The 17,704-nt window shown below is 39.0% G+C and overlaps 1 protein-coding gene across 4 annotated transcripts in view; it reads right to left on the bottom strand.

The window, feature by feature from the left end:
• RUFY2 (RUN and FYVE domain containing 2) overlaps positions 1-17,704 on the bottom strand; it is a 67,329-nt gene that overhangs the window by 12,466 nt on the left and 37,159 nt on the right. For all 4 annotated transcript variants that reach the window (XM_049855174.1, XM_049855175.1, XM_049855172.1 and 1 more), the window contains one exon: positions 16,518-16,566. In XM_049855174.1, coding sequence (XP_049711131.1) covers positions 16,518-16,566 — 49 coding nt within the window. The remainder of the gene's footprint in view (positions 1-16,517; positions 16,567-17,704) is intronic.

Below are 17,704 nucleotides of genomic sequence, written 5' to 3'. Positions count from 1 at the left end.
CACACTACCTACCTAAGCTAACACAAGCAGAGGTAGAACAACTAAATAAACTCATAACAAAAGAAGAGACTGAAAAGGTAATTAAAAAACTCCCAACAAAAAAAAAGCCCTGGCCCGGACAGCTTCACTGGAGAGTTCTAAAGAACTCTCAGAGAAGAGTTATCACCACTACTACTAAAAGTATTTCAGAGCATAGAAAAGGACGAGTACTCCCAAACTCATTCTATGAAGCCAGCATACCCCTGATACCAAAAGCAGGTAAAGATACCACAAAAAAAAAAAAAAAAAAAATTACAGACCTACATCCCTCATGAACTTAGATGCAAAAATCTTCAAAATTCTAGCCAATAACATTCTACAACATATCAAAAAAATAATTCACCATGACCAAGTGGGATTCAAACCAGGAATGCAGGGATGGTTTGACATTAGAAAAACAAAATAATCTCTCATATTAATAAAAGACAAGAACCACAAGATCTTATTGATGCAGGAAGGCATTTGACAAAGTTCAACACCAATTCATGATAAAAAACCTCAGCAAAATAAGAATAGAAGGAAAATTCCTCAACATAATAAAGGGCATTTATACAAGGCCAATAGCTAACATCACCCTAAATGGAGAGACCCTGAAAACATTCCCCTTGAGATCGGGAACCAGAAAAGGATGCCTTTATCACCACTCTTGTTCAATATTGTGCTGGAGGTCCTAGCCAGAGCAATTAGGCTAGATAAAGAAATAAAGGGCATCCAGGTTGGTAAGGAAGAAGTAAAAGTATCTCTATTTGCTGATGACATGATCTTATACACAGAAAACCCTAAAGAATCCTCAAGAAAACTACTGAAACTAACAGAAGAGTTCAGCACAGTATCAGGTTACAAGATAAACACACAAAAATCAATTGGATTCTACTACACCAACAAAAAGAACATTAAAGAGGAAATCACCAAATCAATACCATTTACAGTAGCCCCCAAGAAGAGAAAATACTTAGGAATAAATCTTACCAGAGACATAAAAGACCTTTACAAAGAAAACTACAAGACACTACTGCAAGAAACCAAGAGAGACCTACGTAAGTGGGAAAACATACCTTGCTCATGGATAGGAAGACTTAACATTGTAAAAACATCTATTCTACCAAAAGCCATCTATAGATACCGACCCAAATTCCAACGACATTTTTTAATGAGATGGAGAAACAAATCACCAACTTTTTTTTTCTTATGGAAGGGAAAGAGGCCCCAGGTAAGTAAAGCATTACTGAAAAAGAACAACAAAGTGGGAGGCCTCACTCTACCTGATTTTAGAACCTATTATACTGCCATAGTAGTCAAAACGGCCTGGTACTGGTACAACAACAGATACATAGACCACTGGAACAGAATTGAGAATCCAGACATAAATCCATCCACATATGAGCAGCTAAAATTTGACAAAGACCCAAATTCAGTTAAATGGGGAAAAGAAAGTCTGTTTAACAAATGGTGCTGGCATAACTAGATATCCATCTGCAAAAAAATGAAACAAGACCCATACCTCACACCACACACAAAAACTAACTCAAAATGGATCAAAGACCTGAACATAAAATCTAAAATGATAAAGATCATGGAAAAAAAATAGGGACAATGCTAGGAGCCCTAATACTTGGCATAAAAAGTATACAAAACATTACTAACACTGCGGAAACACCAGACAAGAAACTAGATAACTGGGAGCTCCTAAAAATCAAACACCTATGCTCATCCAAAGTCTTCACCAAAAGAGTAAAAAGATTACCTACAGACGGGGAAACAGTTTTTAGCTATGACATTTCCGATCAGCGTCTGATCTCTGAAGTCTACATGCTACTGCAAAAACTCAACAACAAAAAGACAAATAACCCAATTAAAAAATGTGCAAAAGATATGAACGGACACTTCACTAAAGAAGACGTTCAAGTAGCTAATGGGTACATGAGAAAAACACGAAATAATAAATGTGGGAGGTGTTGCGGAAAGACCAGAACACTTATACACTGCTAGTGGGAATGTAAAATGGTACAACCGCTTCGGAAATCTATTTGTCACTGCCTTAAAAAGCTAGAAATAGAACTACCATACGATCTAGCAATCCTACTCCTTGGAATATATCCTAGAGAAATAAGAGCCTTTACACGAACAGATACATGCACACCCATGTTCAGTGCAGCACTGTTTACAATAGCAAAAAGATGGAACCAACCAAGGTGCCCATCAACAGATGAATGGATAAATAAATTATGGTATATTCACACAACGGAATACGATGCATCAATAAAGAACAGTGAGGAATCTGTGAAACATTTTATAACATGGAGGAATCTGGAAGGCATTATGCTGAGTGAAATTAGTCAGTTGCTAAATGACAAATATTGTATAAGACCACTATTACAAGAATTCAAGAAATAGTTTAAATGGAGAAGAAAATATTCTTTAACGGTTATGAGAGTGGGGAGGGAAGGAGAGGGTATTCACTAATTAAATAGTAGATAGACAAGAACTATTTTAGGTGAAGGGAAAGACAACAAAATACAGGAGAGGTCAGCACAACTGAACTAAACCAAAAGCAAAGAAGTTTCCTGAATAAACTGAATGCTTCGAAGGCCAGTGTAGCAGGGGCAGGGGTTTGGGGACCATGGATTCAGGGGACATCTAAGTCAATTGGCATAATTAAATCTATTAAGAAAACATTCTGCATCCCACTTTGGTGAGTGCCATCTGGGGTCTTTAACACTAGCAAGTGGCCATCTAAGATGCATCAATGGGTCTCATCCCACTGGGAGCAAAGGAGAATGAAGAACACCAAAGACACAAAGTAATTATGAGCCCAAAAGACAGAAAGGGTCACATAAACCAGAGACTACATCAGCCTGAGACCAGAAGAACTAGATGGTACCCGGCTACAACAACCAATGGCTGCCCTGACAGGGAACAAAACAGAGAGCCCCTGAGGGAGCAGGATAGCAGTGGGATGCAGACCTCAAATTCTCATAAAAAGACCAGACTTAATGGTCTGACTGAGACTAGAAGGACCCTGGAGGTCATGGTCCCCAGACCTTCTGTTAGCCCAAGAAAGGAACCATTCCCAAAGCCAACTCTTTAGACAGGGTTTGGACTGGGCTATAAGATAGAAAATGACACTGGTGAGGGCTGAGGTTCTTGGATCAAGTAGACATGAAACTATGCGGGCAGCTCCTGTCTGAAGGGGAGGTGAGAGGGCAGAGGGGGTCAGAAGCTGGCTGAATGGACAAGAAAATAGAGAGTAAAGAGAAGGAGTGTGCTGTCTCATTAGGGTGAGAGCAGCTAGGAGTATATAGCAAAAAAAAAAAAAAAAGAAAAACAAGGTGTATATAAATTTTTGTATGAGAGACTGACTTGATTTGTAAACTTTCACTTAAAGCACAAGAACAATTTTTTTAAAAATGGTCAAAAGTGGCAAATTTTATGTATATAGTTATTCACAACAAAATTTAAAAATTTTTAAATATATGGTAGCAGAATGCAGAGATCCCACAGAGGTTGAGCTGAATCTAGCCAAAACTTTAGATCTAACTTTCAGATTACAGAAAATAAGAGGTTAGAAGAACAAGTTAAAGAACACCAAGAATAACCAATCATATAAAATAAAGAATGTGAGAAACTCAGCTGACCAAAAACTTTTAAGAGGTCAATAACATGAAAAAGAAAATCAAGTCACATATAAACCCATTACATACATGGGAAAACTAGAGAATATTTTGTTAAAGATAAAGACATAAATAATAAAATTATAAAGAAAAGCAACATAATGGTTAACACAAAATGGAGGACAGTTTACTGGAGAGGAGAATGCAATCAGCATCCATGGAGGCTTCTAAGGTATTGGTCATGGTCTATATCACAAGTTAAGCAGATGGTATGCCAGTGTTTTTAGCTGTATTGTATATGCACTCCTTTGTATATATGATATACTTGAAAATGAAATTTATTTTATAGAACATGACAGTTGGGCAGGCATCCATGAAGCCATCAAAAAAAAAGTGTGGGAGCAGAATAAAGGCATATCTAGATGTGCAAATTCTTAGAAATTTTATCTTCATTCACCATTTTTCAGGAAGCTACTGAAGGATGTGTTGCCTGAAACAAAGGAATAAATCAAAAAACAAGTTATGGAGTAGAGGCATTAGAAGTGCCAATATAGGAGAAGGATGAAGGGAATTCCCAGAATGGCAGCAAGAGAAGATCTCAGGACAGGAGGGGCTACCAGAGCAGGCTGGGGCAGGAATGTGGAGGACTCTAGAAGGGACAGCTCCAAGGAAAAAAACCAAGGACCTAGCAAATTACCTGATAAATTTTACCATGTGAAAAACTCTATCAAGAAGCATTTTATATCAATCTATGTAATCCATCACATAAATAAAACAAAAGATAAGAATCACATGATTTTATCAATAGATGCAGAAAAGGCATTTGACAAAGTCCAACACCCATTCCAGATAAAAACTCCCAGCAAAATAGGAATAGAAAGGAAATTCCTCAATATAAAGGGCATTTACACAAAGCCAATGGCCAACATCATTCTAAATGGAGAGAGACTAAAAGCATTCCCCTTGAGAACAGGAACCTGGAAAGGATGCCCTTTATCACCACTCTTATTCAACGCTGTGCTGGAGGCCCTAGCCAGAGCAATAAGGCAAGAAAAAGAAATAAAGGGCATCCAAATTGGCAAAAAAGAAGTAAAAGTATCCCTATTCCTAGATGACATGATCTTATACACAGAAAACCCCAAAGAATCTACAAGAAAGCTACCGGAACTAATAGAAGATTTCAGCAATGTATCAGGATACAAGATTAACATATAAAAATCAGTTGCATTCCTCCACTACAACAAAAAGAACTTTGAGAAGGAAATCACCAAATCAATACCATTCACGATAGCCCCCAAGAAAATAAAGTACTTATATAAGTCTAACCAAAGATGTAAAAGACCTATACAAAGAAAACTACAAAATGCTACCGCAAGAAATGAAAAGAGACTTACATAAGTGGAAAAACATACCACGCTCGTGGATTGGGAGACTGAACATTGTGAAAATGTCAGTTCTACCCAAAGCGATCTATAGATTCAATGCAATGCTGATCCAAATTCCAAAGGCATTTTTTAACAAGACGGAGAACAAATCACCAACTTCACATGGAACAGGAAGAGGCCCCAGATAAGTAAAGCATTACTGAAGAACAAAGTGGGATGTCTCATACTACCTGATTTTAGAACCTATTCTACCGTCACAGAAGTTAAAACAGTCTGTACAACTGGTACAACACATATGTAGACCGGTAGGACAGAACACACAGCCCAGATGTAAATGCATCCACCTATGAGCAGCTGATACTTGATAAAGGCCCAAACTCCATTAAATGGGGAAAAGACAGCCTCTTTAACAAATGGTGGTGGCATAACTGGATATCCATCTGCAAAAAAAATGAAACAGGACCCACACTTCACACCATATACAAAAACTAACTCAAAATGGATCAAAGACTTAAATATAAAATCTAAAACAATGAAGATTACAGAAGAAAAAATAGAGACAATGCTAGGAGCCCAAATACATGGCATAAATAGTATACAAACCATAACTAGCAATGCACAAACACCAGAAGATAAGCTAGATAACTGAGAGCTCCTAAAAATCAAACACTTATGCTCATCAAAAGAGTAAAAAGAGAACACACAGGCTGGGAAAAAGTTTTTGGTTATGATATATCTGATAATGGTCTAATCTCTAAAATCTACAAGATACTATAACACCTCAACAACAAAAAGACAAATAACCCAATAAAAAAATGGGCAAAGGATATGAATAGACACTTCACCAAAGAAGACAATCAGGTGGCTAACAGATACACGAGGAAATGTTCAAGATCATTAGCCATTAAAAAAAAAAAAAAACCTGTTCCCGTCGAGTCAATTCCGACTTATAGCGACCCTACAGAACAGAGTTCTGCCCCAGAGGGTTTCCAAGTAGTGCCTGGAGATTCAAACGATTGACCTCTTGGTTAACAGCCGTAGCTCTTAACCACTACGCCACCAGGGTTTCCATTAACCATTAAAAAAGAAATGCAAATCAAAACTACAATGAAATACCAACTCATCCCAAGAAGGCTGGCACTAATCCAAAAAACACAAAATAATAAATGTTGGAGAGGTTGTGGAGAGACTGGAACACTTACGCAGTACTGGTGGGAATGTAAAATGGTACATCCGCTTTGAAAAACGATTTAGTGCTTCCTTAGAAAGCTCGAAACAGAAGTACCATATGATCCAGCAATCCCACTCCTTGGAATATACCCTAGAGAAATAAAAGCCATCACACAAATAGACATGTGCACACCCATGTTCACTGCAGGACTGTTCACAATAGCAAAAAGATGGAAACAACCTAGGTGCCCATCAACAGATGAATGGAAAAACAAATTATGGTACATACACACAATGGAATACTATGCAACGATAAAGAACAATGATAAATCTGCGAAACACCTCACAACATGGATGAATTTGGAGGGCACTGTGCTAAGTGAAATTAGTCACACAATGATGCTAGTGAGGAGTGAACTTCATGGTTCAAGTAGACACACGAGACTATGTGGGCGACTTCTGTCTGATGGTGAGATGAGAAGGAAGAGGGGGATAGAAGCTGGTTGAACGGACATGGGGAATACAGGGTAGAGAGGAGAAATGTGCTCTCTCATTAAGGAAGGAACAGCTGGGAGTGCAAGGCCGGGTGTATATGGCTTTTTGTATGAGAGACTGACTTGATTTGTAAACTTTCACCTAAAGCACAATAAATTAAAAAAAAGTTAGTCACAAAAGGACAAATATTGTATGAGACTTCTATTAAAAGAACTCAAGAAAAGGTTTAAACACGGAAAAAGCACTCTTTGATGGTTACAAGGGTAGGAAGGGAGAGGGAGGAGAATTCACTAGATAGTAGACAAGGATCAACTTCGGTGAACGAAAGGACAACACACAATACAAGGGAAGTCAGCACAGCTGGACAAAAACAAAAGCTAAGAAGTTTCCTGGACACATTCAAACACTCTGAGGAATGGAGTAGCTGAAGCTGGGACCTGGGGTCCACAGTTTCAGGGGACATCTAGGTCAACTGGCATAACAAAGTTTATTAAGAAAATGCGGAGGCGGGGCCAAAATGGCCGACTAGGTAGACACTACCTTGGATCCCTCTTGCAACAAAGACTCGGAAAAACAAGTGAATCGATCACATACATAACAATCTACGAACCCTGAACAACAAACACAGATTTAGAGACGGAAAACGAACAAATATCGGGAAGCAGCGATTGTTTTCGGAGCCTGGAGCCAGCGTCCCAGTCAGGTAACCTTGGCGCCCGATTTAGGGGAGTGCCCAGGGGAGCTGACGGCGCAAACAAGGGGCACAGCCCTACCCCCCTGAACTCACCCTGGGAGGGGGCCCAGCCAGTTGGCGTGGGCGGCGTGGCGACGCAGCCAGTGGGAGAAGTCCCCGGGAGGCAGTGACTGGTCTTGGAGCTGGGAGAGCAGCGTCCCAGCCGGGGAATCGTGCCGCCGGGCATTTGACTGGGCGCTGTCACGGGACAAGCACGGGGAGCCACACCACTCCCCTGAACTAACCCCGGGAGGGGGCCCAGCCGGTTCGCGGAGGCAGCGCGGCGACGCAGCTGGCAGGACAAGAAGTCCCCGGGAGGCAGCGACTGATTTTGGACCCAGGAGTAAAGCGTCCCAGCAGGGGAACCTTGATGCTAGGATTTGGACTGGCAGCGGAGGATCTGACCATGACTTCAGCGGGCCAGACCCCCGGGGGCAACCTCCACTCAGCCAGCACACATAGGCGACATGCCCCTCGGGAATCTCAGATAAAATAGTCATTCCAAGCAAGACAAGCAACTCTGGCTATATTCTGAGGTGCTACTCTCCTGTCTCTCTGATCCCTCCCCCACCCTCGCCAGGTGGCTTCATTAACATTGGAATTTCCTGAGCCAGAGGGAGAATGGCTCCGGCTCTGCAGCGGCTTTGCTTTCCTCCCCCCACCCCCTTTTTTTTTTTTTCTTTTGGTCTTTTCCTAACCCACTCTTTCGGCCTGAGACAAGGAACCAAAAAAAAAACCCAGGGACCAAAAACCCACCCCGAATTGGACTAAAAACACAGAACCAGCTACAGCCAAGCATATATAATCCAAATCTCAGATTTTCACCCTTACAGGGAACAAGGTGGTGGTTATAATCCAAAGGCAATTCTGATAGGGATCTGACTGCATTTTTTTTTAGCGGATTTTCTGGAAAAACTAGTTTCCCAGTGATGGCTCGGAGACAGCAGTCCATATCAAACCACATAAAGAAGCAGACCATGACAGCTTCTACAACCCCCCAAACAAAAGAATCAAAATCTTTCCCAAATGAAGATACAATCCTGCAATTATCAGACACAGAATACAAAAAACTAATTTACAGAATGCTTTAAGACATCAGAAACGAAATGAGGCAAACTGCAGAAAAAGCCAAGGAACACACTGATAAAACTGTTGAAGAACTCAAAAGATTATTCAAGAACATAGTGGAAAAATTAATAAGTTGCAAGAATCCATAGAGAGACAGCATGTAGAAATCCAAAAGATTAACAATAAAATTACAGAATTAGACAATGCAATAGGAAGTCAGAGGAGCAGACTCGAGCAATTAGAATGCAGACTGGGACATCCGGAGGACAAGGGAATTAACACCAACATAGCTGAAAAAAAAATCAGATAAAAGAACTAAAAAAAATGAAGAAACCCTAAGAATCATGTGCGACTCTATCAAGAAGGATAACTTGCGTGTGATTGGAGTCCCAGAACAGGGAGGGGGGACAGAAAACACAGAGAAAATAGTTGAAGAACTCCTGACACAAAACTTCCCTGACATCATGAAAGACGAAAGGATATCTATCCAAGATGCTCATCGAACCCCATTTAAGATTGATCCAAAAAGAAAAACACCAAGACATATTATCATCAAACTCGCCAAAACCAAAGATAAAGAGAAAATTTTAAAAGCAGCCAGGGAGAAAAGAAAGGTTTCCTTCAAGGGAGAATCAATAAGAATAAGTTCAGACTACTCAGCAGAAACCATGCAGGCAAGAAGGGAATGGGACGACATATACAGAGCACTGAAGGAGAAAAACTGCCAGCCAAGGATCATATATCCAGCAAAACTCTCTCTGAAATATGAAGGCGAAATTAAGATATTTACAGATAAACACAAGTTTAGAGAATTTTCAAAAAAAAAAACCAAAGCTACAAGAAATACTAAAGGATATTGTTTGGTCAGAAAACCAATAATATCAGATACCAGCACGACACAGGGTCACAAAACAGAACATCCTGATATCAACTCAAATAGGGAAATCACAAAAACAAATTAAGATTAATTAAAAAATATATATATAACAGGGGATCACGGAAGTCAATATGTAAAAGATCACAATAATCATAAAGAGGGACTAAATACAGGAGGAATAGAACTGCCATATGGAGAGTGATACAAGGCGATATAGAAAAATACAAGTTAGGTTTTTACTTAGAAAAATAGGGGTAAATAATAAGGTAACCACAAAGAGGTATAACAACTCCATAACTCAAGATAAAAGCCAAGAAAAACGTAACGACTCAACAAACATAAAGTCAAACACTATGAAAATGAGGATCTCACAATTTACTAAGAAAAACGTCTCAGCACAAAAAAATATGTGGAAAAATGAAATGGCCAACAACACACATGAAAAGGCGTCAAAATGACAACACTAAACATTTATTTATCTATAATTACGCTGAATGTAAATGGACTAAATGCACCAATAAAGAGACAGAGAGTCACGGACTGGATAAAAAACACGATCTGTCTATATGCTGCCTACAAGAGACACATCTTAGACTTAGAGACACAAACAAACTAAAACTCAAAGGATGGAAAAAAATAAATCAAGCAAACAATAAGCAAAAAAGGAGTAGCAATATTAATTTCTGACAAAATAGACTTTAGACTTAAATCTACCACAAAGGATAAAGAAGGACACTACATAATGATAAAAGGGACAATTGATCAGGAAGACATAACCATATTAAATATTTATGCACCCAATGACAGGGCTGCAAGATACATAAATCAAATTTTAACAGAATTGAAAAGTGAGATAGACACCTCCACAATTATAGTAGGAGAGTTCAACACACCACTTTCGGAGAAGGACAGGACATCCAGTAAGAAGCTCAATAGAGACACGGAAGACCTACTTACAACAATCAACCAACTTGACCTCATTGACTTATACAGAACTCTCCACCCAACTGCTGCAAAGTATACTTTTTTTTCTAGCGCACATGGAACATTCTCTAGAATAGACCACATATTAGGGCATAAAACAAACCTTTGCAGAATCCAAAACATCGAAATATTACAAAGCATCTTCTCAGACCACAAGGCAATGAAACTAGAAATCAATAACAGAAAAACTAGGGAAAAGAAATCAAATACTTGGAAAATGAACAATACCTTCCTGAAAAAAGACTGGGTTATAGAAGACATCAAGGAGGGAATAAGGAAATTCATAGAATGCAACGAGAATGAAAATACTTCCTATCAAAACCTCTGGGACACAGCAAAAGCAGTGCTCAGAGGCCAATTTATATCGATAAATGCACACATACAAAAAGAAGAAAGAGCCAAAATCAGAGAACTGTCCCAACACCTTGAACAAATAGAAAGTGAGCAACAAAAGAACCCATCAGGCACCAGAAGAAAACAAATAATAAAAATTAGAGCTGAACTAAATGAATTAGAGAACAGAAAAACAATTGAAAGAATTAACAAAGCCAAAAGCTGGTTCTTTGAAAAAATTAACAAAATTGATAAACCATTGGCTAGACTGACTAAAGAAATACAGGAAAGGAAACAAATAACCCGAATAAGAAATGAGAAGGACCACATCACAACAGAACCAACTGAAATTAAAAGAATCATTTCAGATTATTACGAAAAATTGTACTCTAACAAATTTGAAAACCGAGCAGAAATGGATGAATTCCTGGAAAAACACTACCTACCTACCTAACACATTCAGAAGTAGAACAACTAAATAGACCCATAACAAAAAAAGAGATTGAAACGGTAATCAAAAAACTTCCAACAATAAAAAGCCCTGGCCCGGACGGCTTCACTGCAGAGTTCTACCAAACTTCCAGAGAAGAGTTAACACCACTACTACTAAAGGTATTTCAAAGCATAGAAAATGACGGAATACTACCCAGCTCATTCTACAAAGCCACCATCTCCCTGATACCAAAACCAGGTAAAAAAAAAAAAAATTTTTTTTTTTTAAAGACATTAAAAAAAAAGAAAATTACAGACCTATATCCCTCATGAACATAGATGCAAAAATCCTAAACAAAATTCTAGCCAATAGAATTCAACAACATATCAAAAAAATAATTCACCACGATCAAGTGGGATTTATACCAGGTATGCAAGGCTGGTTTAATATCAGAAAAACCATTAATGTAATCCATCACATAAATAAAACAAAAGACAAAAACCACATGATCTTATCAATAGATGCAGAAAAGGCATTTGACAAAGTCCAACACCCATTTATGATAAAAACTGCCACCAAAATAGGAATTGAAGGAAAATTCCTCAACATTATAAAGGGCATCTATGCAAAGCCAACAGCCAACATCACTCTAAATGAAGAGAACCTGAAAGCATTTCCCTTGAGAACGGGAACCAGACGAGGATGCCCTTTATCACCGCTCTTATTCAACATCGTGCTAGAAGTCCTAGCCAGGGCAATTAGGCTACACAAAGAAGTAAAGGGTATCCGGATTGGCAAGGAGGAAGTAAAATTATCTCTATTTGCAGATGACATGATCTTATACACAGAAAACCCTAAGGAATCCTCCAGAAAACTACTGAAACTAATAGAAGAGTTTGGCAGAGTCTCAGGTTATAAAATAAACATACAAAAATCACTTGGATTCCTCTACATCAACAAAAAGAACACCGAAGAGGAAATAACCAAATCAATACCAGTCACAGTAGCCCCCAAGAAGATAAAATACTTAGGAATAAATCTTACCAAGGATGTAAAAGACCTGTACAAAGAAAACTACAAAGCTCTACTACAAGAAATTAAAAAGGACATACTTAAGTGGAAAAACATACCTTGCTCATGGATAGGAAGACTTAACATAGTAAAAATGTCTATTCTACCAAAAGCCATCTATACATATAATGCACTTCCGATCCAAATTCCAATGTCATTTTTTAAGGTGATAGAGAAACAAATCACCAATTTCATATGGAAGGGAAAGAAGCCCCGGATAAGCAAAACATTACTGAAAAAGAAGAAGAAAGTGGGAGACCTCACTCTACCTGATTTCAGAAGCTATTATACAGCCACAGTAGTCAAAACAGCCTGGTACTGGTACAACAACAGGCACAGAGACCAATGGAACAGAATTGAGAACCCAGATATAAATCCATCCACGTATGAGCAGCTGATATTTGACAAAGGACCAGTGTCAGTTAATTGGGGAAAAGATAGTCTTTTTAACAAATGGTGCTGGCATAACTGGATGTCCATTTGCAAAAAAATGAAACAGGACCCATACCTGACACCATGCACAAAAACTAACTCCAAGTGGATCAAAGACCTAAACATAAAGACTAAAACGATAAAGATCAGGGAAGAAAAAATAGGGACAACATTAGGAGCCCTAATACAAGGCATAAACAGAATACAACACATTACCAAAAATGATGAAGAGAAACCCGATAACTGGGAGCTCCTAAAAATCAAACACCTATGCTCATCTAAAGACTTCACCAAAAGAGTAAAAAGACCACCTACAGACTGGGAAAGAATTTTCAGCTATGACATCTCCGACCAGCGCCTGATCTCTAAAATCTACATGATTCTGTCAAAACTCAACCACAAAAAGACAAACAACCCAATCAAGAAGTGGGCAAAGGATATGAACACACACTTCACTAAAGAAGATATTCAGGCAGCTAACAGATACATGAGAAAATGCTCTCGATCATTAGCCATTAGAGAAATGCAAATTAAAACTACGATGAGATTCCATCTCACTCCAACAAGGCTGGCACTAATCCAAAAAACACAAAATAATAAATGTTGGAGAGGCTGCGGAGAGATTGGAACTCTTATACACTGCTGGTGGGAATGTAAAATGATACAACCACTTTGGAAATCTATCTGGCATTATCTTAAACAGTTAGAAATAGAACTACCACACAACCCAGAAATCCCACTCCTTGGAATATACCCTAGAGAAACAAGAGCCTTCACACAAACAGATATATGCACACCCATGTTTATTGCAGCTCTGTTTACAATAGCAAAAAGCTGGAAGCAACCAAGGTGTCCATCAACGGATGAATGGGTAAATAAATTGTGGTATATTCACACAATGGAATATTACGCATCGATAAAGAACAGTGACGAATCTGTGAAACATTTCATAACATGGAGGAACCTGGAAGGCATTATGCTGAGCGAAATTAGTCAGAGGCAAAAGGACAAATATTGTATGAGACCACTATTATAAGATCTTGAGAAATAGTATAAACTGAGAAGAACACATACTTTTGTGATTACGAGGTGGGGAGGGAGGGACGGAGGGAAAAGGTTTTTTATTGATTAATTAGTAGATAAGAACTGCTTTAGGTGAAGGGAAGGACAATACTCAATACATGGAAGGTCAGCTCAACTGGACTGGACCAAAAGCAAAGAAGTTTCCGGGATAAAATGAATGCTTCAAAGGTCAGCGGAGCAAGGGCGGGGGTTTGGGGACCATGGCTTAAGGGGACTTCTAAGTCAATTGGCAAAATAATTCTATTATGAAAACATTCTGCATCCCACTTTGAAATGTGGCATCTGGGGTCTTAAATGCTAACAAGCGGCCATCTAAGATGCATCAATTGGTCTCAACCCACCTGGAGGAAAGGAGAATGAAGAACACCAAGGTCACACGACAACTAAGAGCCCAAGAGACAGAAAGGGCCACATAAACCAGAGACCTACATTATCCTGAGACCAGAAGAACTAGTTGGTGCCTGGCCACAATCGATGACTGCCCTGACAGGGAGCACAACAGAGAACCCCTGAGGGAGCAGGAGATCAGTGGGATGCAGACCCCAAATTCTCATAAAATAAGACCAGACTTAATGGTCTGACTGAGACTAGAGGAATCCCGGCGGCCATGCTCCCCCGACCTTCTGTTGGCACAGGACAGGAACCATCCCCAAAGACAACTCATCAGACATGAAAGGGACTGGGCAGTGGGTGGGAGAGAGATGCTGATGAAGAGTGAGCTAATTATATCAGGTGGACACTTGAGACTGTGTTTGTATCTCCTGTCTGGAGGGGGGATGGGAGGATAGAGAGAGTGGGAAGCTGGCAAAATTGTCATGAAAGGAGAGACTTGAAGGGGTGACTCATTAGGGGGAGAGCAAGTGGGAGTACGGAGTAAGATGTATGTAAACTTATATGTGACAGACTGACTTGATTTGTAAACGTTCAACTTGAAGCTCAATAAAAGTTAATAAAAAAAAAGAAAGAAAATGCTCTGCACTCACTTTGGTGAGTGGCATCTGGGGTGTTAAAAGCTAGGAAGCAGACATCTAAGATGCATCAATCGGTCTCATCCCACTTGGAGCAAAGGAGAATAAAGAAAACCAAAGACACAAGGAAAATATTAGCCCAAGAGACTAAAGGACCACATAAACCAGAGACTCCACCAGCCTGAGATGAAAAGAACTAGATGGCGCCCAGCTACCACCAATGACTGCACTGACAGAGAACACAACACAGTCCCAGATGGAATGGCAGAAGTATAGAGCAGAACTCACATTCGCATAAAAAGACTACGCTTAATGGTCTGACAGAGACTTGAGGAACCCCCGAAACTATGGACCCCAGATGCTCTGTTAACCCAGAACTGAAACCATTCCAGAAGCCCACTCTTTAGACAAAGATTAGACAAGAGTATAAAATAAAAAACAATACACATGAGGGGTGTGCTTCTTAGTTCAAGCCAGATACATGAGATCAAATGGGCGGCTGGCACCTGGAGGCAGGATGAGAAGGCAGGAAGGGACAGGAACTGGTTGAATGGACACAGCATAGCCAGGGTGGGAGGGGGGAGTATGCTGTCACATTGTGGTGATTGCAACTTATGTCACAATACAATATCTGTATAAATTTTTGCATGAGAAATTTACTTGAACTGTAAACTTTCACTAAAGCACATACACACAAAAAAAGCATTTTAGAGAGATGTTTGAAGGTATAGAAAACTCAATTAGATGTTTAAAAATAACTAAACTAATGAGGGGGAAAAGAAGAAAAAAAAGAGGCAATTGTTAATTCCAGAAGGGGAAAATGTAGTTCAATAAAGAAAATATAATCTCAGTACACCACTTGGCCCAGCAAGGAACAATATTCAAACAGTCATGATAATTCCACAAAAACTGAAATTGAATTATACTGGGAGGACAGTGAAAAGAAACACCAGGGTGACAGCGAGCCATAGATAAGGTCTAAATTGATGAATCAAGAGCAAACAGTATATACTAAGAAATAAGGGGATAAATACTAGAAGAAACAGCTCAAAGAACTGAAATGAGCTCCCTCAGGTGGTAGGAGTTGGGGTAGGTAAGGAAGGAGGAAGTAAAGAACAAGAGACTGATAGCTTTTTGTTTTTTTAAATTTTTGCCCTATTTGATGTCTAAAACTATTTTAATCTAATACTTTGGTAAAAGATGACATGGGTAGCTTGTGAGGTAGGAAGCCACCTGTGACTAAAGTGCTCATACAGAGGTGGTATTTTTTCCCATGTTGTAGAAGGGATTCTTGCATTCAGACATATTCAAAAGCACTTACTGATAATTTGTACCAATCACTTTCACACACACTAAGCTAAGTATTCAAAGCAACCCTATGCAAATCGTAAGTCCATTTTCAGAAGCAGCAGCTGAGGCTCAGTAAAAATACATGACTTGCTGAGGGTCAAAAACCAATAAGCAGTAGATTGGCACACAGACTCAGATTCTCAGGTTCAGAGGCAATGTCACCTTGTCCTCCACACTAAACAGAGAAGTGGACAAAATTATTTCTAAGGTCATTTCCAACTCAAAGATTATCAATAATGAGATTCTAGAGGTACAGGGAGGGGAAGAGCTGAAACTCCATCCTCCAAGCTCCCGTTCAGTGCTTCTGTCTTCCACACGCTGGGGTTCAGTAATGGCGCCCTAGGGTCGTTTATTCAGGGCTTCACCTATAGGGTCGCTAGGAGTCGGAATCAACTTGACAGCAACAGGCTTGGTTTTTGCTTCGGTTTTACTTTCGGTTGGAGCACTTTCACGCAGACTTACACGCTCCTGTATTTTCTACTCACCTGTAATGCTTTGTTGGCTTCTTTTATATCTTCTATTTTAAGTTTTGATCTAAAAAGAGTAAAATAGGTCTAAATTTCAGGACACATTTTTAAATACAGAACACATAGTAATTCATTAGAAAAGTATTCATTTTTCATAGGATATAAAATTGTATACAGGATATGATACAAACGATCTTCTCTGCCTAGTAGGATTTTATATTTTCCTATATTTTCTCAGTATTCTAAAGCAAAATGTATGTTTTAAATTTAAAAACTTTTTTCAAGGAAAGAAATACTGGCATTTTAACATATTAATAACTGCATTTTTTTTAATGATTTATTGTAGGCTTACTATGTGCCAGGCACTATGTCCTTTGAATGTACAATCTTATTTTTCACAAAAACTTAATGAGGTATGCAGTCCCATTATTCCTATTTTGTAGATGAAGAAAGGGAGGCCTGAAGAGATTCAGTCACTTACAAGGGGTCACAGAGCTGCTAAGTGGGGTTGCTGGGATTCAAACCGTGGTCTGTGTGACCCCAGAGCCCACATGTTAAGTATTATGTACACTACTTCTCTGGCAGATGTAGATGTCGCAGTAGCAACACTGAGGAAGATATAGTTTTGATATTGCCACTTGACTCTATCTGCTAGAGAAGATGTATGTATAACACTTAATGTGTGTGGAGCCCTGGTGGCACAGTGGTTAAGAATTTGGCTGCTAACCAAAAGGCTGGCAGTTTGAATCCACCAGGCACTCCTTGGAAACCCTATGGGGCAGTTACACTCTTAGAGGGTCTCTATGAGTCAGAATCAACTCAACGGCAATGGGTTTGGTTTTTTGGTTTTTACAGTTGCGACATCTGTCCACCTTTCAAAAATATATATGTTAATGCTGAAGTTAATAAAATCTACATTTTAAAAAGAAATATTTAATTATCTGTGATCCCACTAGTGCAATAATCTTCTACACATGTCTATGTGTGTATTTTAAATGAGATCACTTTCTACATAGTGTTCCACAACCAGCTTTTTTCATTTAACAAATGTATTCTGAACTGTTTAGAGCTATTGACTTGTTATTATCAGCCATGTCATTACATTAAATGGTTACATGGTACACTATGAAAAGAATATAAAACAGTTTATATACAGGTAGTCCCTGACTTATGAAGGAGTTCTGTTCCAATGACTCTGTCATAAG

This window comes from Elephas maximus, chromosome 16 (assembly GCF_024166365.1).
Source record: "Elephas maximus indicus isolate mEleMax1 chromosome 16, mEleMax1 primary haplotype, whole genome shotgun sequence".
NCBI classification, from domain to species: Eukaryota; Metazoa; Chordata; class Mammalia; order Proboscidea; family Elephantidae; genus Elephas; species Elephas maximus.
The sequence above is the reverse complement of the archived record's forward strand: the minus strand, read 5'-3'. Positions and strand labels throughout refer to the sequence as shown.